The sequence below is a fragment of the Acipenser ruthenus genome, chromosome 55, assembly GCF_902713425.1.
Source record: "Acipenser ruthenus chromosome 55, fAciRut3.2 maternal haplotype, whole genome shotgun sequence".
Lineage (NCBI taxonomy): Eukaryota > Metazoa > Chordata > Actinopteri > Acipenseriformes > Acipenseridae > Acipenser > Acipenser ruthenus.
The window spans coordinates 2,419,074-2,441,472 of NC_081243.1; the positions used below are offsets into that span (position 1 = coordinate 2,419,074).

General features: G+C 41.5%; 1 protein-coding gene across 1 annotated transcript in view; it reads left to right on the forward strand.

Moving 5' to 3' along the window:
* LOC117401680 (V-type proton ATPase subunit S1-like) overlaps positions 1 to 15,249 on the forward strand; it is a 28,973-nt gene extending 13,724 nt beyond the window's left edge. Inside the window, exons 8-10 of the mRNA XM_034002473.3 lie at positions 2,898 to 2,948; positions 6,481 to 6,718; positions 12,790 to 15,249. Of these exons, the coding sequence (XP_033858364.2) occupies positions 2,898 to 2,948; positions 6,481 to 6,718; positions 12,790 to 12,999 (499 nt within the window). The 3' untranslated portion in view covers positions 13,000 to 15,249. The remainder of the gene's footprint in view (positions 1 to 2,897; positions 2,949 to 6,480; positions 6,719 to 12,789) is intronic.
* The last annotated feature ends 7,150 nt before the right edge of the window (positions 15,250 to 22,399 follow it).

The following is a 22,399-nucleotide window of genomic DNA, read 5'->3' on the forward strand; positions in this document are numbered from 1 at the left end:
AAAGTAACAAAAGAATCAAGTCTCTCTGTGCCACTTAGTCTGCATAAGTTATTTGTGCCAGTAAGAAAACAGTTTCATTCTTGAATATGTGCTTGTAGCATTCAATTGAATACCTGGGGTCCTTGGAGGGGCAAAATGTGGCTGCTTTGGTGCTGTGTTCACATCTGCTTCTATATTCCACTTCTCTGTAGTAACAGCTGCTGCCTCCTCAGAGGTAGTAGGTGTGGATGCTCTCCTCCTTGTAGCTGGAGGAGGGGTGTTTGTTATCTTGTGTGGTGGGTATGGGGATGGATGCTCTTCTTTTAGCTGGAGGAGGGGGAGTGTTCTCTGTGTGGCTGTTGACTGAGATTCTGTTTTTCTTGTGGAATGTATTCTTCCACTTCACTGTAATGAAGAAAAAATTGAGATTGAGTTTATCATTACTAAATCTTTTTAGAATAACAGCCTATTTACAAAAAGTTATCAGTGCCTCTTGAACAGGCTGCTATTTGACAGACAGCTGCGCCCTTTTCTCAGCAGTGCACACACACAGACAGAAAGGCACCTTCTCAAAGAACAGAGAATCACGTCTGTCAACAAACTGTCCTGGTAAAAAAAATATGTTTGGCTAGAAGTAAATAGTGGAATATGTAGTCAAAACCGTGTTCTACTCAAAAATCATATACTGTACAAATGTAGAAACAAATAAGAGGATCAAACTATAATAATTTTTACGCACGCCATTTACAAACGAAACAATTCCATACTACGTATACAGGCAACTTTTTATTTCAAACTACATAAATATAATTACAAGAACAGTCTTCGATTCATACAAAAATAAATACATAATAGTAATTTACGCACCGTAGATTTAGTAACAAAACAATTTCATGCTGCGCATACACGCAACTATTTACCTCAAACATCATAAATATAACTGAGAATTAGACAGAACAATTTTGTTTATATATCTGTGTGTGTGTGTGTAAAATATATATACCAGATCTGATCCTGAACTGTCATCATCATCTATTTTTTGAAGGACATCTTAAGCTGTAAAAAAAAATTTTCCCCGAAGGTTTGGAAGGTCCCTGTACTTTTTGTGATGCCATTTTTCTATTAAAAGCTTGCTGCCCAGAGGGATCCGGTTTCCATGGTTGCTAGGGATCCCCACAGGCTCCAGGCCATTCAGCACAGCCTTGTGCAGCAGATGATTACCATAAATACATGAATAAGGGCAAAGAGCTAGGATTTTAGATGCGCAAGTTATTTAACTTTACGTTTGATTAATGTCGGCTGTTTCAAAGCGCGTTTAAATATGTCCGCTGTAGTGCACTAATTATGTAAGAATTATTGCCCACATTGTCAAACTGGTAACACAGCAATAACGATCTATGATATGGTACGGAACAGAAAAGCCAGAGCACTTACTTGTGTGTGTGTGTGTGTGTGTGTGTGTGTGTGTGTGTTTTATTTTTTATTTTAATCTCTCTTCCTGCAGTGATTTTAGAGGACAGATCTCCAACCCCATTGGACTAGAGCAGACATTTTAAAAAGCTCTTTGAAACAGACTTAAGTTGTCAGGATGTTAATGAAAAGAAATGACACGTATGTTTTTTTTAAACGGTGTGGCAACATATGGGGGACTGTGGCAAAATGCTGAGTGAATACAGGTGAGTGCATTGCAGAGCAGATACAAAACAGACAGACAATGATTTCCAGGTGCAAAGGTGTTTTTTGATTTAACAATGTCCAGAGCCTTATGGCAAACACCTGTAAATAATAATGGAGTGATACTGCAGCGTGTATCACTCGGTAATTGTAATCCCCGGGTTTGACCCGTAACCAAAAGTCCAGTTTCATACACCAACACAAAACACAAACACAGTTTTTAGTGACGGGAAATAGGTGCTAGTGGTGTAATACAGTTCTCCGTGAATGCAGGGGTGAAAGTGGTGTCTAGGTTGATGCTGGCTTTCGCTACAGCTCCGGATCGTGTTATGGGTAGTCTAGTTTGAGACAAACAGACAGGTATAACAAACACTAATACACACAAGACAAAAACTCACTGTTTTCAACACTAACACGGACTCCCTGTAGTTTGCATCTAACCATTTACCAAGGAACAGATTACTTTGCTACGCCCCTATTTTATACCCTCCCTCATGACCCCCTTGGCTTCTCCAATCCGCGGATGCCATGCAGTTTCCCGTCCGGGTCATTGAGTTTGGGTACCGTAGCTCTGTCCCTTTTCTAGCCGGCCGACTTCCATCTCCCCATGGGAATAAATTGTCATGTCTTTTAGTCCAGGGTACTCTGTTCCCTTTACCTATTGCCCTCACAGGTCGGGAGGGAGATCTAACACCAAGTGTCATTCGATCTGTCACAGGAACGTATAACGGTATATTTTTTGGAACCCCGCTACTTAAAATTTTAACATGGTTTAACATGAGTTGTCAGATCCTGGAGATATCAGGGGGTGTCTATCTGTCCGTACATACATACGTCTGCATGTCACACTTGCATTTTTGCATATGTCGTGAGAGCCGTGTAACTTGCTAAACATTATTAAGCGGAGTCATACAGTCGGGAGCGCAGGGTTCCCGAGGTCTCCCCTGGTAAAGGCCCGGTCGTGTGGTGTGCAGGGGGAGTCCTATAGTGAGTGGAGCGCAAGTTCTGGTTGTGCACAGTTGTGGGTCTTTGGTGGGGATTCCAGAGGGATTGTTGCATTGGCTCTCACGAGCCTGTGGGTTAGGGACTGTTTTTCCTCATTGTGTTACAGTGTACCCTTCTGGCCAGGCGCCTGGTGAGCTCAAGCGGACACCATCCACATTCGAGTTCCTGGATGTAAACTGTTTCTTTTGGAGAGCTTTTTTTTCCCCCACAATATTTATTTATTTTTCTGCTTTTCCCAGGCTTGTCCTTAATTATGGAGATGTGGAGGGTTACAAGGACTTCAAAGTCATGTAAGTAATCTTATACATAGTGTGTAGGGGAGGGGGCTGTCTGTGTGTCACACCTACATTTTTACACCGTAGATGTAGGTTATAGTGATCACATTTTTACATGTGCATACACCGTGGATGTAGGTTATAGTGATCACATTTTTACATGTGCATACACCGTGGATGTAGGTTATAGTGATCACATTTTTACATGTGCATACACCGTGGATGTAGGTTATAGTGATCACATTTTTACTGCAACTGATGTTTCAAATTAAGAGTTGACTGCAGTCGCAGGGGATGAATGTGACATGCTTATTGAAATCTCTAATAATTGATCATGGTTTTAAACAGGACCTAAAAACTATTTACAAACCAAGAGGGGCAAAACTAAATGCCTCAACAACCACACTCCCTCACAGAATTATAGCCCATAGCAGAAGATGAATTGGAAGCAGTTGGATATATACATGCATTTTCAGGGCATGAAAAGGTCATAAAGGGCAAGGCAGTATTGCCTTCGTTGGGCCTGAAAATTCAGGGGCACCAAGGTAGTTCTAGGGGCAAAGGGAAAACAAATCCAACCCAAGGGCACCAAGGCGATTTCATACTCATTCATAAAACAACAAAAAAGAAATACAGAGCCTATTATGTTGATGAAATTTGAATTCAAACAAACACACATCCATGTTTTCTGAGTGATTCACACACTAATTGTTAAAAAAAATAAAATATAGATCACTTTTCCATTGTAAAAAATCAAATGGTTTAAAAAAAAAAAAAAAAAAAAAAAAAAAAAATTAGATTTAAGAACATAAGAAAGTTTACAAACGAGAGGAGGCCATTCGGCCCATCTTGCTTGTTTGGTTGTTATTAGCTTATTGATCCCAGAATCTCATCAAGCAGCTTCTTGAAGGATCCCAGGGTGTCCGCTTCAACAACATTACTGGGGAGTTAGTTCCAGACTCCCACAATTCTCTGTGTAAAAAAGTTGTAACAACTTTCTTAGTTAAAACTAACCCTAAATGTATCACCAAACATACAGGACTCAGCAAGTAAATAGTTACAGCGTAATAGAGAATTTCAAGGGTACAGAGGGCGTAGTTACCACGCAAGGTTTATTGTAAATGAACGCTAGAGCAAGTACGGCCTTCTGTTGAATTAAACGCACAAAAAACAAATAGCTCATAGCACAGGATAGAAAAATAATTAAAGCTAGAATTTACTAGCAAGGGGGCAGTGCAGCTTAGAAAAATAAACGGGTATCTCCACAATAAAGATATCTGTATCAGTTCAATGTCCCAATCCCGTTCAGACACCAAACAAAAACAAGTCCAAAAAAAAAGTGTTTGATTCAGTTCAAAAGTATTCCAAACAAACTTAACAAAAAAAAAAACACTGAATGGCCATTCAAACATGTGTAATTCACTGGAGCTATTAAATAGAAAAGGTTGGATCTCACCCGGTTATCTGCAATGCCATCCCCAGCGCTGATTCCTTCTGTCCATATCCTGCCGGTAAGGCCACGTGGCTGAATCTTTACTTGATCCAGAAAAAGTTTGAAAAAACAGGTTTGAACAAGAATAGAATAGGTGAACAAGCAATGTTAGTCTTGCTGCATATTGCTGAGCAACTATTGTCAACTCGTCTTTCCAATGGAAATGGAATGAAAAGAAAATACGGCTGACAAACAAAATTACACATGCAACATACAGACCAACAAACTGCTGATTCCTGTATGTTTGATAGTTGTTGGGTCAGTTTTAACTAAGAAAGTTGTTACAAAGTGTCTCCTATTTTCTGTTCTGAAATTCCCTTTATCTAGTTCCCTGGGCCAACATTGTCCAATACCTTTTAGGATTTTGAATGTTTGAATCAGATCGCCTCGTAGTCTTCTTTGTTCAAGACTGAATAGATTCTATTCTTGGCCTGTCTGCATACGACATGCCTTTTAAACCCGGGATAATTCTGGTTGCTCTTCTTTGCACTCTTTCTAGAGCAGCAATATCCTTTTTGTAACAAGGTCACCAGAACTGAACACAATATTCTAGATGAAGTCTTATAATGCATTGTAAAGTTTTAACATTACTTCCCTTGATTTGAATTCAACACTTCACAATATATCCGAGCATTTTGCTGGCCTTTTTTTATATCTTCCCCACATTTGCCTAGATGAAGACATTTCTGAGTTAACATAAACTCCTAGATCTTTTTCATAGATTACTTCTTCAATTTCAGTATGTCCCATATGATATTTATAATGCACATTTTTATTGCCTGCGTGCAGTACCTTACACTTTATTAAATGTCATTTGCCATGTGTCTGCCCAGTTCTGAATGCTGTCTAGATCATTTTGAATGACCTTTGCTGCTGCAACAGTGTTTGCCACTCCTATTTTTGTGCAGTCTGTAAATTTAACAAGTTTGTTTACTATACCAGAATCTAAGTCATTAATGTAGATTAGGAATAGCAGAGGACCTAATACTGATCCCTGTGGTACACCACTGGTTACCTTGCTCCATTTTAAGGTTTCTCCTCTTATCGGTACTGTTTGTTTTCTACATGTTAACCACTCCCTAATCCATGTGCATGCATTTCCTTGAATCCCTACTGCGTTCAGCAGGGCTTGAATTTCAGAACGGGATTGCGGGAATTGCGCATTTTCCAAGTTGCGCGCATATCTTCAACTTTCAGTGTGGGAAAATCCTGCAGAGATATTTTAAGACACCAAGCTACTGTGTTTTTCACCCAATTTCGAATGCCTGAAACGCTACACCAATCTATAAGGAAGTGGGTGTCAGTGATGAAAGCACTATGAGCAGCATTCCGAGTAGTTCTGGTTAAAATAAAGAAATAAATAAAAGTAGTGCTGGATATTTTAAGTGCCGCAAGACTTTATTCTCTCGTACGTGACTCTCGGCCAGCTATCTTTAAGCATTATAGAAACTCAGTACACTGCAGTAAGTAAACAGTTTTGAAAAAAAAAAAGATGATATTAAGTCTATCCAGGTCTATCTAGTACTCCTACTACGATTGCCCCATCTCGCCATGTGACAGAGTTCACAGCTTGGGCTTCATTTTGAGCCTATTGCTCCGTAGCAGCTAGGCAGAAAGGGGCGGTATCGTTGGAAAGCTTAGAAACTCAGCTCCCCCCCCCCCCCCCCCCCCCCCCCCCAAACCATTTTAATTTCCTATGGAGGTTCAATGGTGCCGCGTTTTATTTATTTATTTATTTATTTATTTATTTATTTATTTTTAAAGACATCTAGGATTACAGTATATATAGCAATGACCAAACATGATTATTTTGGAAAAGTTTTATTTTTTCATATATTCTCATCCCTACCACATATAGTATGCCTGATGCAACTTGCATAATATGAACGTTAATTCTGTGGCCTTTCATTTGATATGTTACATATATTTGGAACTTAAAACTTATCTATAAACTCCAGGTACATTCAAACAGTATTCCAAAAGAAAAGAAGATAGTGACAGACAGATATATACATTTTTTGCTCTGTTTTGACATTCATTATACCCTCTGTCCAGATTTGTGATGAACAGTCGTCTCTACCCAGTCTCTGCCCAGCACTGGTTCACTCTCGACAACGTTGAGATTGAATACAACGGTCTGAAGGCCAGATTTAACGGCAGCAGGCAGATCTACGCACCACAAAACTACTCCTTCCACTGCCAGTCTGTCACCAGCTTCCGAAACCCCCTGCTGGTGCCGTTCAGCAGCAGCGACAACGCCACCAACTGGAGAGTCTCCTTCACAGAGTTCCAGGTAACGAGAGCCATTCATCTCTACCAGGGAGTGCGCTGACGCATACTAGTGTCCTTCACAGAGCACTAGTAGAGATGAATGTTGATTGGAGCTCAAACATTGAAGGGTATTTTTTATCTAAACGTTTAGTCAAAGATATGCAGGCCTACTATATGTGTTAGACTTTACATAGTATTAAGTGTGTGTAGGCCAATTTTATTTCATATTCAATAGTTCTTCAGCCTTTTCCATTTACTGTTACGTTCTGTACAGCCTAATATTGCGGTGTGTTTCGGTGATGGTTAGCAGGGATGGAATTAATTGCTGTCTCTGCCAAAAACATGTGAATGTGGCTGCTCCTTAATTTTAATAATTAGTGGTAATTGGGAGCAGCCATATCCTATAAAAGGAGAGCTCAAGGCTCCATTAGGAGAGACTACCAGGGAGCTGGAACCAAAGAGGAAAGGTACAGTGTTTTTGATCCACTTCTAAACAATAAATGTTTTTTTTACAGGAAACAGCTTAGCTGTCTGGTATAGCTTAGACCTGCAAAAGTTTAGTTAGTACTGGAAGGAGTTAGGGCTTTGGTTCCCTATCAAGTACGAAATGTAACCATTACCTCATGGGTATTTATCCTTTAATAGTCTCTAACCTGAATAGATATATCAAAGCTGCACATAGTGCTTGTGACCTAGTCGTGCCTGCCCCCCAAGGGCATGAACGACCAATGACACCAGTATCGTCATCATTTTTCCTTTCGTCTTCTGGAGAGAGAGAGATCTACGAACAGAATATCTGACTTTTCGCTTGTGTTTTAACACTTATTGTGATTTTGTTTTCACGTGGTTTTAGTGAAATTTACTTCACATTTTTGTGCACTCAGCCATGGTTGTTTCGTTAGTCCCTCAGTGGCCTTGTGCCCAGCGTGAAGCCGGCACTCTGCTGCCCCTTCCCTGGCATCGGACGCCTTCGGCTACTGGTGCTCTCTCTTAAGCTGCTAGCTTCGGTTGCTTGCAGAATTAGCGTGAAGACGGTTAGGGCTTTAGCAGTAGGCTTTCCTCAGTTTTCGAGCTGTTGGTTAGCCAAAAGCGTTGTAGGTACTTCGAACGGGATTACCCTTCCGATTCACTAGCAGTTACTGGGCTCAGCTCTGCTTCGGGTCTGACTGCTCGCAGTCCTTCCCGCAGTGTTTCGTTGCCGCTCAGGTTTCTACTTGGAGTGCCACAGCGAAGGCTGTCACAGCTTGACAGCAGACTTCCTCCAGTCTTAGGGCTGTGTTGTGTTAAGCCAGAAGCTATTCAGGTGGGCATCCCTGCATATTGCTTCCTCAGTAACTGTAGATCACTGAACTACCACCGTTCTACACCTGCTCCCTCTGCTGTTAAAGCAACAGGGAGTAGTACACGCAGAATGGCAGCATTGCTGCTTCTGAGGAGGTGGTCGATCAAGAGTTCCCCTCTGAGGAGTGTGACTCGGATAGCGCAACACCAGTAGCGCATGTGTCATTGTCAGCAGAGCTTTTGCCGCTGATTTAAGAGCCACAGATGTTTTAAATGTCCTATGGCCTGTAGATGACAAGCGGAAACACTCATTGAGGATGATCCTGCTCCTTAAAGCGCTTTGTGATGGTGGTCCACTATGAAAGGTGCTATATAAAATAGATTCTCGGGTGTCACCTCCGGTACATCTGGATTTCCTTTTTGAGTTGCATTCATCCTTGGGTCACCCGGCTACAGCACCTGCTGCTTCACATTCCTTTGGGACACTGTACAGATTACAGAGGCAGAAAAGCGTGGTTTGGTTGATTTTTCCACCAGTAGATGCCGCTGTTGCATCACTAGTGCAAGCCCCAAAGCTAGTGCTTTTGAACAAGGACGCCTCCTGCTCGAATAAACAATGCAGGGTTTCGGAGTTTATTCTAGAAGGCTTACTCAGCTGGTGCGTTTGCTGTGCGGCTGGGCAATTACAACAGCATCTTGGTGGCTTACCAGAGCTGTTTTTTAAAGTCTCTTTCACAGACCCACAGCACAGCAGCTCGAGGAACTGCGGCTGGAGAATAAGAACATGCTCTGTATATTACAATTCAACGGGCAGGCAGTGGGCAGGAACCGTGCTGCATTAATAGCTGCAAGACGTCGGCTCTGGCTGACTCCCTGAAAAGGGGACCTGGGGAGAAGGCACTATTGCTGGATGCTCCCATTACTCCAGGACACACTTTTGATCCTGCGGTAGATGTTATGCAGCGCTCTCATCGGGCGCGGGAGTCTACAAAGGAACTGGTGCGTCTGCTTCCCAAGAGACCTCCCCCAGTGAGTAGAACAGTTTCCGGCTGAGCTGGCTCCGGCTAAAGCTAGAGGAGGTTTTCACAACCGACATGAGGCTGTGCAAAGAGGAAACTTCAATAAGTTCCACCGTCAAACGCAAAGGAAAAAGCCTCAGGCTAAGCCTCAAGCAAAACAGCAACCCTAGTAATTTGTTGCCACAGGCCCAGGGCACCTTTTCAGGGAGTCACCTGGAGTACTGGCATCAATGCACCTTGGACACCTGGGTGCTCAATACTGTACAGACTATTGTCTATTCTCTACAATTCAGACACAGTCCTCCTCCATTTTGGTGTGACTACAACGTTAGTTGGTGTTGTCTCAGGAGGTGACCGCCCTGCTGCAGAAGCGAGCTATTTGCATAGTTCATCCTCTTCACGTGGAAGAAGAGTTTTACTCCAGGTACTTTTTTCCTGGTGCCCAAACGGGATGGTGGCCTCAGACCAATCCTTGACCTCAGACAGGTCAATATTTGAGTCGACGGAGGTTCAAATGTTAACTATGCAGTAGCTATTTCAGTCAATAAGGCCAGGCAACTCGTTTACTACGGTGGACTTAAAGGACGCTTATTTTCACTTCCCGATTTAAAATCGGGGCACAGGAGGTACTTCAGGTTCGCTTTCCAAGGGAAAGTGTACAGAGTTTTTGGGTTTTGCCATTCGGCTTCTCTTTAGGCCCCTGTGCCTTTTCAAAGTGCATTGAGGCTTTTCTGGCCCCATTGAGATTCAGGGGGCATCAGAGTGCTCGATTACCTGGACGATTGGCTCATTTATGCTCAATCTCCAGCACAGGCAGGGGCTCGCACGAAACTCGTCACAGACCACCTGCTTCAGCTAGGTCTGTCGGTGAACCGTGCAAAGAGCCAGCTCACACTTTCACAGACAGCCTCCTAGTGCATCTGGATTCCAGGACCATGTTGTCCACTCTGTCGGAAAGGCAGAATGCAGAGAATAGCTGCTTGTCTGAAGCTTTTTCAGCTCAACAGAAAGCTTACAGTAGTGATGTTTCAGCAGCTCCTGGGCTTGATGGCAGCAGCTTCCCAGACCCCTCCTTTGGGTCTTCTGCGCATGCGCCCGCATTGAACCACTGCTGTCTGCTGAAAGTGTCTCGGCACTATCTGCAGGCGCTATCCTGGTGGACACAGCCTGCTCACCTACGCTTAGACGTTAACAGAAGGGAGGTTATCACCACAGATGTGTCCAGCCTCAGCTGGGGCACCGTGTGGAATGGCAGGGGAGCACAAGGAGTATGGAGACCCCTGTGGCAGGGTCTCCGTATAAATATTTTTGGAACTGCAGGCAGTGTTTCTAGCCTTGTAGAATTGTTTACAGGAGATTCAAGGGAGACATGTGCTTGTCCGGACGGACAACACTACTGTGGTAGCTTACGTAAACCACCAGGACGGCCTCAGGTCCCCCAGTCTCCATCGGGTAGCCTGCAGGCTCTTGCTTTGGGCGCACCATCACCTCCTATCACTGCGGGTAGTACATCTGGCCGGGGTGACAAATTGGGCAGCGGATCTCCTTTCAAGGGGAGTCCCCAGTGCCTCAGAATGGAGGCTTCACTCAGAAGTGGTGAGCCTCATTTGGCAATGGTTAGGGAGAGCACAGGTGGACCAGTTTGCCTCCCAAGAATCAACCCCTTGTCCCCTTTGGTTCTCAATAACGGCAGTCGGGGACCCGCTGACAATAGATGCCTTGGCACACCACTGGCCGAGGCAGCTTCTCTATGCTTTTCCACCACTCCCTATGCTCCAACTGTGCCTGGAAAATATCAGGCAGGACAGAGCCAGGGTACTATTGGTACCCCCTTATTGGCCCAGGAGAATATGGTTTTTGCCCCTGATACAGCTCCTGAAAGGCCTGCTGTGGAGCTTGCCGAAACGTTGCAACCTGCTCAGTCTGGCTCAGGGGACATTGTGGCATCCTGACCAAGCAAGCCTGCAGCTCTGGGTCTAACCCTGAACGGCACAATTTGAGCCGTCTTGGGCTTTCTAATAGGGTCATTGACACCTTACAGAATCCCAGTCTGGGTACAAGTGGGACGTGTTTCAAATGTTGTGCCTGCCTAAGGGTTTTGACCCTACAACCTGTCCCATGGCAGTTGTACTGCAATTTCTACAGGACCTAATTATTTGATGAGGGGAAATCCCCCTCTGCATTTGAAGGTATATTTGGCAGCCATTTTGGCTTGTCATATTAAAATTGATCGTCTCCCCAGGAGCACGTTTCCTGGTAGGGCAATTGTTGAAAGGAGCTTGGTGGCTTTGGCCACTTATGAAGGACATGTGGTGCTGGAAGAGCTTATGAAGCCTCCCTTTGAGCCCTTGCATTCAGCGGAGCTGAAATATTTATCTATGAAAGTGGCTTTTTTGCTTGCGACTTACATCTGCTAAGCGGGTGAGTGAGATGCAAGCATTTTCAGTTGCAAAAGCCTGCTTAATTTTTGCAGAAGCCGGGTAAAAGCCACGCTTCGCACTAATCCTGCTTTTTTGCCAAAAAACATTTCGGCTTTCCACATGAACCAGGCGGTGGAGCTTGAGGCTTTTCATCCGCCTCCTTTTCCAGTCTGGTAGAGCGGCAGCGCCATACGCATTGCCCGGTGCAGGCACTAGCATATTATGTGGACAAAACTCAAAGTTGGAGGCAGTCTGAGCAGTTTATCTATTATGGGGCTAAGTCCCATGGGAAAGCTCTATCTAAAGAGGCTATCAAGATGGATTACAGATACGGTTAAGACTGCATATGAATGAGCAAACTTGCCCCTCCAGAGAAGCTCACTGCCCATTCTACCAGGGGCATGGCAACTTCGTGGGCTTTGTTCCAGGGCGCATCTGACAGAGACGTTTACGATGCAGCATGTGGGCTACTCCCCATACTTCTACGTGGTTCTATCGGCTGAAATGTCATTGATTCACAAAAACCTAGGTTTGGAACAAGAGTGTTAAGAGTGGCCTGGAGCTCAACCCTTGCAGCATAAACATAGAGGCGAGTTCTCCCTTAATGTTACAGCCCTATCTATTTGTACTGGATTCTTCATGGTAACACACAAGGTGGCCTTTGCTGAGCCTTGTAGCATTCCACTTGGCCTGCATTATTGCCTTGTGACAGCATTGGTATTTCTACCCATGAGGTAATGGTTACATTTCGTACATGATAGGGAACATTAGGTTATTATCATAACCCTGGTTCCCTGAAATTCGAAATGTAACCATTAACTTTCAAGGTCGCTGCGTCCTTGATTGCAGCAGTCTTGAAGGAAAAGTGATGGCAATACTTGTGTTAGTGGTCGTTTATGCCCTTAGGCAGGCACCACGTTTGAAACACATTTGGGGTGGGTTAGACAGTATTAAAGGATAAATACCCATGAGGTAATGGTTACATTTCTATTTCAGGGAATCTTAAAGGAAAAATGATGACCAGGGATCCTAGTTTTCTAATGTTCTTGTAGAGCTCCTACATTATGGAATGCTCTGCCTTCGTTTGTCAGGGAAGCTGGGACCGTTACAGTTTTCAAGTCAAGACTAAAAATGCACTTTTATAAATGGCTTTCTTATCTTAGTGGGTTTTAATGTAACTTTAAAACTGCTGGTTTGTATTGTGTTTTCTGTTATTTAAATGGTCAGACTGTGGCAGTTGTATGTGTGACATGCTATACAAATGTATTGTGTTTTTTTTTCTGCTATGTACTGTATAGTGCTTTGATACTTTTATATAAAAAGCGCTATATAAATACTATATATATAATATCTTGATCTCACTCGCTCTCCAGATCCAGGGTTTCAATGTGACCGGGCCCAGCTTCTCCTATGCCAGTGACTGCGCTGGTTTCTTCACTCCAGGGATCTGGATGGGTTTGCTCACCACTCTGCTGATGGTGCTCATCCTGACCTACGGGCTTCACATGCTCATGCAGCTGAAGACCATGGACCGGTTCGACGACCCCAAAGGAGCCTCCATCTCCGTTCCCCAGACAGAGTAACCAGCCTGGGAAGCACACTCAGTCCACTGAGGGATTCTAGGGTTTACAGTTAGACATTTATGCACATCATTGTGTTTTAGAGATTGTCAATGGAAATATTTGATGCCAGAAATTACAGATTTATTGAAGGTTATTTTTAAAACTTTATTTGAAGATTGGGTAGATTTATCATCCAACTATTAAACATTCAATAGCACTGAGTTTAGAAATACTAAAACATTTCAATTCAATGGCAAACGTTTCAACCAGAAGCCTTTTTCAGTATATCTTTCAATAACTACATTTGAAGACATTGAAAGACTTCTTGCTGGAACATTTGTTGTTGGTTAGAAGATAAACTTTTTTTTTTATCGTAGTTATAAACCTGCATTGAATTTGAATTTAACATAATGTGTGTTCAGTTCTGCAGTGTGTACATAATGGGATTTGCTCCACATATGTACCTAACTTTGAAAATAACCTCCCTAGTGACTCAATATATTAGGAAATAATTTGCTTCCATTTACTGAAAATACAATTTCCCAGGATAGTTTCTCTAAAACTTCAATACAATACTTCAGCACTGTTTTCATCTGGGTTAAGTCTTACAATCCCATGTACAAGGCCTTTCCTGCAGCTCTACAGCAGTGAATTCATTCCTGTGTGGAAGCTTGAGAATCACATTGCAGTAAGCATGCATTAGAAAGGCGTGTGCGTGCACCTCTGTGTTTGTATGAGTAAGGCTTTATTAAACATGCCTGTGTGGAATCACAGCTACAGGAAGGGTGGTACCTGACACTTCCTGTGTTTTATGGACCTGAATTGATTTTTCTTTTTTTTTTTTTTTTTAAATCCAAAATGACTCCTGCATCTTACATGGGGGGTGTGCAAGACTAAACTTGGGATAAGGTTGGGTTGTAGTAATCCTTTCTAAATTTAGTTATTTAGGAATGAACAGTTTAATTGCAGAGAAACAGTAGGGGTAGGTCTGACTATTAGTTTGTGGGTCAGTCCTTTCATGCTGGATGGTTCTTGAGATTGAGAGATGCATATATTTTGTGGTGGTGTTATTATTTTCATTCCCCTGGTGCTAAATCACCAGCGATTGTCCCCTGTTGTGTCTCTCTTTATAGCAGTGTGGCTATGTATTGTTTTCTTGTTTCTTACACACACAGTATATGTAAATAAATTGCTGTAATTCAGTAGCTTATGGCACTGTTAACAGAATGTATCAATGACCGCAGTTACTGCTGGCTACCAGAAGGGGCAGTGGTGTTTCCTGTCAGTGTCGGCCCCTCAGGTGTCTTTGATTATGTAGTAGAGGTTTAGGCAGAGAACTTGAAAAATAACTTATTTAAATTGATTAGTAGCATGTTTCAGGCATATTTATATATACAGGTGAAAAATGTACGTAGGTGATTTCTGTGTATTTGTGATGGTCCTGTGTCCTTTTTTTTTTTTTAATTGATGTGTTTTTTCCAATACTTGAGTGTTCTGAGTTCTGTGAAGCCTTTCCAGTCCCCAAGTATTGTAATCTGAACTTGGGAAGGATGTTTAATTCAACTGGTTTTCCTGAGTATTTATTTTGCCATTTTATAATCCCCTTAAAGAGTGTTTGAATGACAGCCCTATAATAAAATGACTAATACAGATATTTAAGTTGTTCTTTTTGTTAGGGTATATTTGCTGAGAGTATTGGACAAGCATTGACTGGTCAGATGACCTCTTGTTTGTGAATTTGCCCCCCCCCCCCAAAAAAGTTGCATCACAGTTAATGATAAATGCAAACTATAAGCAGTTTTTTATTGAGATTCAAAAACTGGTCTAACGTGTCCTTATTAAAATTATCTTCAAATTAATTTTGAGGAAAACTAGTCGGCAGTCTTTATGCTTAGAATTCCAGGATGGCCAAACAAACCTTCGTATTTGTATTTTCCTGTTAGGCTCCTATTTTATGTTAGTCTTTCTGTTTTATATCTTTAAATAACTTTAAACCCAAAATGTTGCACAGCTCTGATTTTAAAGGAAAGCAGTTGCATTTGACTTATATTTATAAAAGTTTTGAAATGTAGCTTTTGATCAGAATCATCCACTACAGTTAAACTATGAATTAATAAAATAACATGCTTGTAATTTCGACCCCTACATTTCCAGAATGACTGGAAGGGCTGTGAGTGAGTTTCTGTCTGTTCACTGTGGTTCTGTAACACTATTCATTTACTGAGATTTACTGTATTGGGAGTGAATGCAGAATAAAATGTGTAAAAAGAACAGACCTGGGGAGTTTGTGTGGCCAGGAAAGCTTGCAACACACTGTACTGAACAGTAAAACCTGTCTAATCCAGCCCGCCTACCTACCAGATCCCTATTGAAATGAATAGCATGACCCCCTCTACAATCTGGAACCCTATTCTGGAATCCTGATTTGTAAGTCTTGTCTGCCTAAAATCACTGGAAATCTCACTGTGTAGTCAGGCACCATTTTTTTTTTTTTTCTCCCTTAGATTATGTTCCCCAATTCACTTTGTTATTCATATTGAGTATTGATTATTTCTGTCTAAAAGGAAAAGTACAAACTAAAAACCACTGTCTTGGTGGTTTTAACCCTACCAAATTCTGTTTTGTATTGTATTCATAAACTAGAAAATGAATTATTATGAATAAGAGATTTTTATCCATTTTAGGGGGAACCTGGTGGATTTTTAAGCACATTGGTTTTATAATTAGAATTTTAAAAACAAAACATTGCACAAAACAAATTGCATCAGTAAGTGTGTTTAATTGGTAGGTGTGCGTGCTTAGAAATGATTTCCATTACATGAGAGTAGGTGTTAAAACTTCATGCTGATATCGGACTCCGCTCTGGCCAAGATAAGCACCAACTAAGACATAGCTTCTTTTACTGTAAACTAATGTGATCCATCTGTTTCCTTCCATCTGGTGATGTAGATATCCTTCTGTCTGGTGTTGATGGCTGAAGTGTAATGCTGGCTCCAGGGATCAGCCTATTTTGCCTCACTGGTGCATCGGCACACACAACGGCAGCAATGCTGGCTCCAGCGATAAATCACAGTGCGGCCTCCCTAGCGCATCAGCATGACAACCGTCTGGACTGAGCTGAGTAGAGTACTTCTCTGGGGTTTTCAAGTGGGTACCTTCCATTCCTTTGTTCGTCGACTAGCCCACGACACCTTAAGAGGGCACGACAGTGATTCTGGAATCCCAGCATCTCCCCCCTTCGTCCCCCACTCAGCTAAGCCCAGCTTACTTACATTCCTTTACAATCGACATTTTTTTTTTTCTGTGCCTGGGATCCCCAACCAGAATCTGTGTCTCAACCAGAGCCAATTACTGCTCCTCTGAAGTTCTTCACCAAGCGTCGCAACTCTTGACCACTGAATCATCCATTGTCTCTGAGAAACAGAGTTGTGGAGTGCCACAAATCCTCAACAGCCCACCTCCACTGGGTAAACCTGGACTCTCCATCCTCGCTGTTCCGCTTCAGCAGCCAGCTGGGCGTACAGCAGTTTTTTCTTTTTCATACTCTTCATCCACAGCATCCTCCCATGACACGGTTAACAACCAGGTAAACAAGGCGTGCTGATCCAGACAACAATACAATATCAGGTCGAAGATTAGTGGTGGCAATCTCAGGTGGGAAAATAAGCTGTTGTCCAATGTCTGCCAGCATTTTACAGTCTCTAGCAAGCAGCTTCCAGTTGTCCTAGACGAGTTTTGTTTTTAATACCTTTACTGAGACTGGCAACTGCAGTATCCCTTTACCATACAATCCCACTCTGCTAAGGCAGCGTGGAACTGCTAACTTTTTTTCCTGATGTATGAACTGATTAACGCCTCCAGCTTCTCTACTGTTGTCAAGGGAACCTCCTACACAGTGAGTGGTCACAGCAGCTTTGGCACTAGACCAAACTGAAAGCACCAGAGTTTTAGTTTGCCTGGTTAAGCGCAGCTGTCTATGCTCTTCAACCCTTCCACTGCTTGTTGTCTCACTTCTCCCACATGAACTGTGTCCTTTTAGGTTCCCATCATACCATCTCCCAAGACTTTTCACAGGCTTCTCCCACACTTGGTATTGCCTGACCATATTGCTCTATTTGTGAACATACTTTTTCATAAAACTAAGTTTACGTACTTTTATTTCAAAACTACTTGGAATTAAAAAAAAAAAATGTATTAATGTTCTAAAATACAATTTGTATGGTAATGGTTGCAAATGCACGCTTCACAATGACTCAGCCATGTGAAAAGGGTGAAATTTAATTTAATTTTTTTATTTGTTTTATTATTTTTCATTTTTTCCAAAAGTAGCATTTTAGGAGTTTTACCCTATTAATACAGCAGTTGGATAGTTGCTCTGCAGAAAATGTGTTAGTGCATACTGCCACCTACTGACAAAGATGGGCAAATGTACCTGAACATTTGACCCATTAAATGATATTGTTCTCATTTGATGACAGACTACCTTGTAATCTTTTGGAGCATTTAACTGGTTCTACCTGTTGTTTTAAATGTTTTCTTTAACTATATTGTTATGATAACTTACTCTAATTCCAACTCACTCTAACCGTTCATTTAGCAAATAAAGCTCTTTAGATGCTTTTATGACGACACCTCAATATAAAACAAGAAACTGAAGCCTAAAAATAATACATTTCTTGATGTTTTCCTACGCAGTGATGATAAAGCTCAATTTTCTCTGTGTTGGGCTTCACAGCCGGAGTGAAGTTTCACTGCTCTGATTACGCGACACGTCTAACTTGACAGTCCTCAAAACAGAACTATATGTTGTAAATATGCCTGTCCGTTCACACTTCTAATAGATTGGAAGCTTTTAGAATGGAAGCATTTTGCTGCACAGCCAGTAGGCTTGTCTCAAGCTACAGATTGACAGAAGCATTTGTGTGGTCCTGTCACAGTGATGGCTAGAGTGGTGCGTGGGTGGTGACGTCAGCGTCCAGCAAGCAGCACAAACAGACCGAGAAGCACGGGGCTGAAACTGCTGGTGCAGTATATTTATTAATTAAACAAAATAAACCGTATGAATAAAACACAAAATATGCTTTCTCGTGACAACGAGTACCTTTTTCGCTGGTCGGTAGCATTCGCTCATTCTCTCCACCTAATGAGCCGAGAGTGGGTCCTTTTATATTTGTGGCTGGAGCCTTAATTACCCTTTAATAGATTACCTTAAAGGGGCGTTCACACCGGACACGCCACCTTGCAGTGGCTGCAGACCACGTTTCACACCGAACGCGGCAGGGGAAGTCCGTGGGCGGTCTGGTACGTCACGGCTGCGTGTACAAGCAACAAACAGTAAGTACCAGTGGGAAACGGAAAACTCTTTATACAGAAGACACAACGCTTAGTAAAATAATAATAATAATAATAATAATAATAATTCAAGTAATGGGGAGCGAAACATTATATATATATATATATATATATATATAATATATATATAATATATATATATATAAAACCTAATTTTAACCCCCCACAATTACCCAAATATCAGGCAATTGTGTTTAAAATAAAAAAAAATTGAGATTTTCTTTCTTCCTTTCTGAGTTTTGTCTGGTTTGCTGGGTATAGGCAAAGAGAATATGAGTTAAAGTCATCATTATACATTGATATTATTTTGCATTATCATATGCACATGATTAAAAAATGCAACTACTGCCATCCCATACATGCCAACAGTCCCTATGTTCGGGACAGTCCCGATTTCCTAGTAAACGTCCCGCGTCCCGAAGCATAGGAAGAAAGTCCCGATATTTACCCATAGGGAAAAAAGTTGAAAATATTTTATCTCCTGCGCACCGCTCTGCCGCTGCGTGTGACCGCCTTCATTGAAAACAATTGCTTTTACCGCGCCGCGTCCGGTGCGAAAGCCCCTTAAGGCTCCAGCCACGTTCCCACGAGAGTTTTCAGGGATGGGGTATACAAGATTGGCTTTCATATTAGGATATTTGTGGCTAGAGAAAAGCCAAGTTTGTTAAACACATTTATACATAAAGCGAAACCAGTCTATTGAGAAAACACTAAAAAATGTGTTTTTACTGTTGAGAAGGAAATCTATTTTATACCAAGACTAGAATAATTAAGCTGTTAAACATCTCTCTATATATACTTATATCTTAATAGGTAATAAGGACTTTGTGTATCTGGGAAATATGTTATCAACATTATCTCACATATTTTAGAGATTAGAAAAGGACATGAGGTCACATCCAGGTAATTTTTAAGAGTTGTACAACAAACCAAATAATTTGATTTAATTGGGTCTTCTGGCGCAGTGGTGTAGTGGTAAATAATAAAATGGGTAAACTCCCCTGTTTGGTGCTCGAGGCCAGGCAATGGCATGGTAGGGACTTCGGTTGACCATTGTTTCCGGGGTTTTTTAAATTGGGTTTGGACAGAGGTGAAAGTAACTTTAATTTCTTACCGGTACTATATAATAGTTCAACCCCCCCCCCCCCCCCCCCCCCTCCGTAAACATTTTTGTAAGCTACAAGGCACTGCTAAGTTATGGAGACCAAAGCTAAATGGAGAGGGAAGGGCATTTTTGTTTTAAATAATGGTTTAAAAAAATCAAACATTATAATCAAAATTAAGGTTAACCTTAAATATATAGATTATCACTAACAGTTACAACAACACTTAATAAAAAAAAAAGTCATTTATATTAATATTTTTGTGAGTTTTGTCCAGTTGTTCGGAGTCTGACCACATTTTTCTTGCACTGTCCATGTACCTAGGGTTCCCAGATTTGCAAAGTGAAAACCGACGGCATACCAACTCTGAAGGCATCAATAATAACATAGTAATATTTTAAAAATGTAACACCGGCTGTATTTATTGAAGATGATAACAACTCATTTTATTTTATATTAAGAAAGAACATAAGAAAGTTTACAAACGAGAGGAGGCCATTTAGCCCATCTTGCTCGTTTGGTTGTTAGAAGCTTATTGATCCCAGAATCTCATCAAGCAGCTTCTTGAAGGATCCCAGGGTGTCAGCTTCAACAACAGTACTGGGGAGTTGGTTCCAGACCCTCACAATTCTCTGTGTAAAAAAGTGCCTCCTATTTTCTTTTCTGAATGCCCCTTTTATCTAATCTCCATTTGTGACCCTTGGTCCTTGTTTCTCTTTTCAAGTCGAAAAAGTCCCCTGGGTCGACATTGTCAATGCCTTTTAGGATTTTGAATGCTTGAATCAGATCACCGCGTAGTCTTCTTTGTTCAAGACTGAACATATTCAATTATTTTAATTAATGAATTCAGATTAAGTAACAAATACATTTATTAATTACTGTATGAATTGACGAATTTATGGACAAATTACTGCACGGATGGACCAATTCATGAATTGACAAATTAATGGCTGGATAGTTTTGACACAAATGGCGCTCCACAGTACCCAGTGGTGCAGCTGGTGTTTATTAGGTGAAGGCATCACGCTAAATGTATTAATGTGTACACCAAACCAAACATTCACCTATATGTTATGTTAACTCAGCATTGACACATAACTCTTGCATTATTAATAGCACCACATTACATTTTCCCAATACTTACCTGTTTGTTGCACATTGTCCTTACACACCAATGTCTCTAATATGCATTATTAAACAACAGTGAAAAGAACCCAGGTCCCATATCTCTCCCTTAGTATTGTGGGGTGCCTTGAAATCTACTGAGCGGAGAAGTGGTATCACACACTGATACTAGAAACCAATATCAGAGCTAATGTCTTGATGTGCGATTGTCACCTGCCAGCCCTGTATTAACTGCCTTAAGCACCCGCTGACACAAGATAAACTACGTTCTATAGTATTGTACCTCTATAAGTGTTTGTGCACGTGCTCCAGTGGCTCTTAATTGTAATTGTGTTATATTCAACAGTAAGTTATCATTTTTCAGTGCCTGAATGTAAATTCACTTGTGTTAAAATGTACTTGTTTTTAAATCCAACAGCAACTTGTTGCTGTATTCATCTTACTGTTAATATACCTGCCTTAAATTGTACTAGCTTTTAATGACATTGTAAATATATTGTAATAACTTGTCTCCTCTGTAAGTCGCCCTGGATAAGGGCGTCTGCTAAGCAAATTAATAATAATAATAATAATAATAATAATAATAATAATAATAATAATAATATATAATTGAAAAAACCTTTAGGAGCTTTGGTTTGTTTCAATAGAATAATAAGTTCTGTGATCCCACTGAAGTGTATTGGAACTATTGTATTGCTTAAGTATTGTCTTTAGGGGGTGGAGCCTACTTAAGCTGAGTGAATCTACTAATGGTCAGTCTACAGGTAACCAGAGTCAGAGGTAGATAGGTAAGTGCTCCTGCTTCAAGTAATTAACATTAGCTGTATTTAAGTAACATTATAAAGGTGGTGTTGTTTTAATTAGGTGATTTACTATTTGTGATTAGTACCAGGTGAGAGTGGTTACATTGAATAGAGGTTGATTTGCAATTTGATTGGTTTACACACAGCTTTTATCCATCTAGTTAGTATAATAGACAGCTAGCCTATTTGTGCGCCAGCCAATCGAAGAGCCTCTCTAACAAAGAGCCGGCAGTCTAGCTGTGGGAGTCCAGCGAGGAGAGGCTGTTGGAGAAAATCCGAACCTTGCAGTGCTCTGGAAGACGTCAACTACTAAACAGGTCTGTACCCTCCCCCCACCGCTCCTGCCCTCACTACAACTGTACCTATCTGTCTCACCTGTCTCTCACATCCCCGTTACTCTGTCCTCTCACTCCCACCCTCTCCTCTCTCTGTCGCTGCTCCCCTAACCCCTCTAACCTCATCCCTCTGCCTCCCCCCTCCCACTCTCTCTCCTCCCGCACTCTCTCTGGTGCACTCTGGAACTGTCACTCTTCTGCTAACAAAGCTGATTTCATCTCTGCCTTTGCCTCCCACCTCTCTCTCGATTTTCCTTGCTCTCACTGAAACCTAGCTCTCTCCTGATAACACTGTTTTCTCCTTACTCTTTTCTGTCCCCTCTGACCTCTCCTCACTCTCTGTTAACACCTTTGAATTTCACGCTGTCCAACTAACCTCTCCCTGTCAGCTCCTGCTATTTATTATTATTATTATTATTATTATTATTATTATTATTATTATTTATTTCTTAGCAGACGCCCTTATCCAGGGCGACTTACAATTGTTACAAGATATCACATTATTTTTGCATACAATTACCCATTTATAAAGTTGGGTTTTTACTGGAGCAATCTAGGTAAAGTACCTTGCTCAAGGGTACAGCACTCCTAATACACTCTCCGCTGAGGGTAAAGAGCTGCAGGTTTATATACAGTGACCATCTCCCGATTAGCAACAATTATCAATTAATTAACTCGGGAGATGGTCTCTGTCTGCACGAGT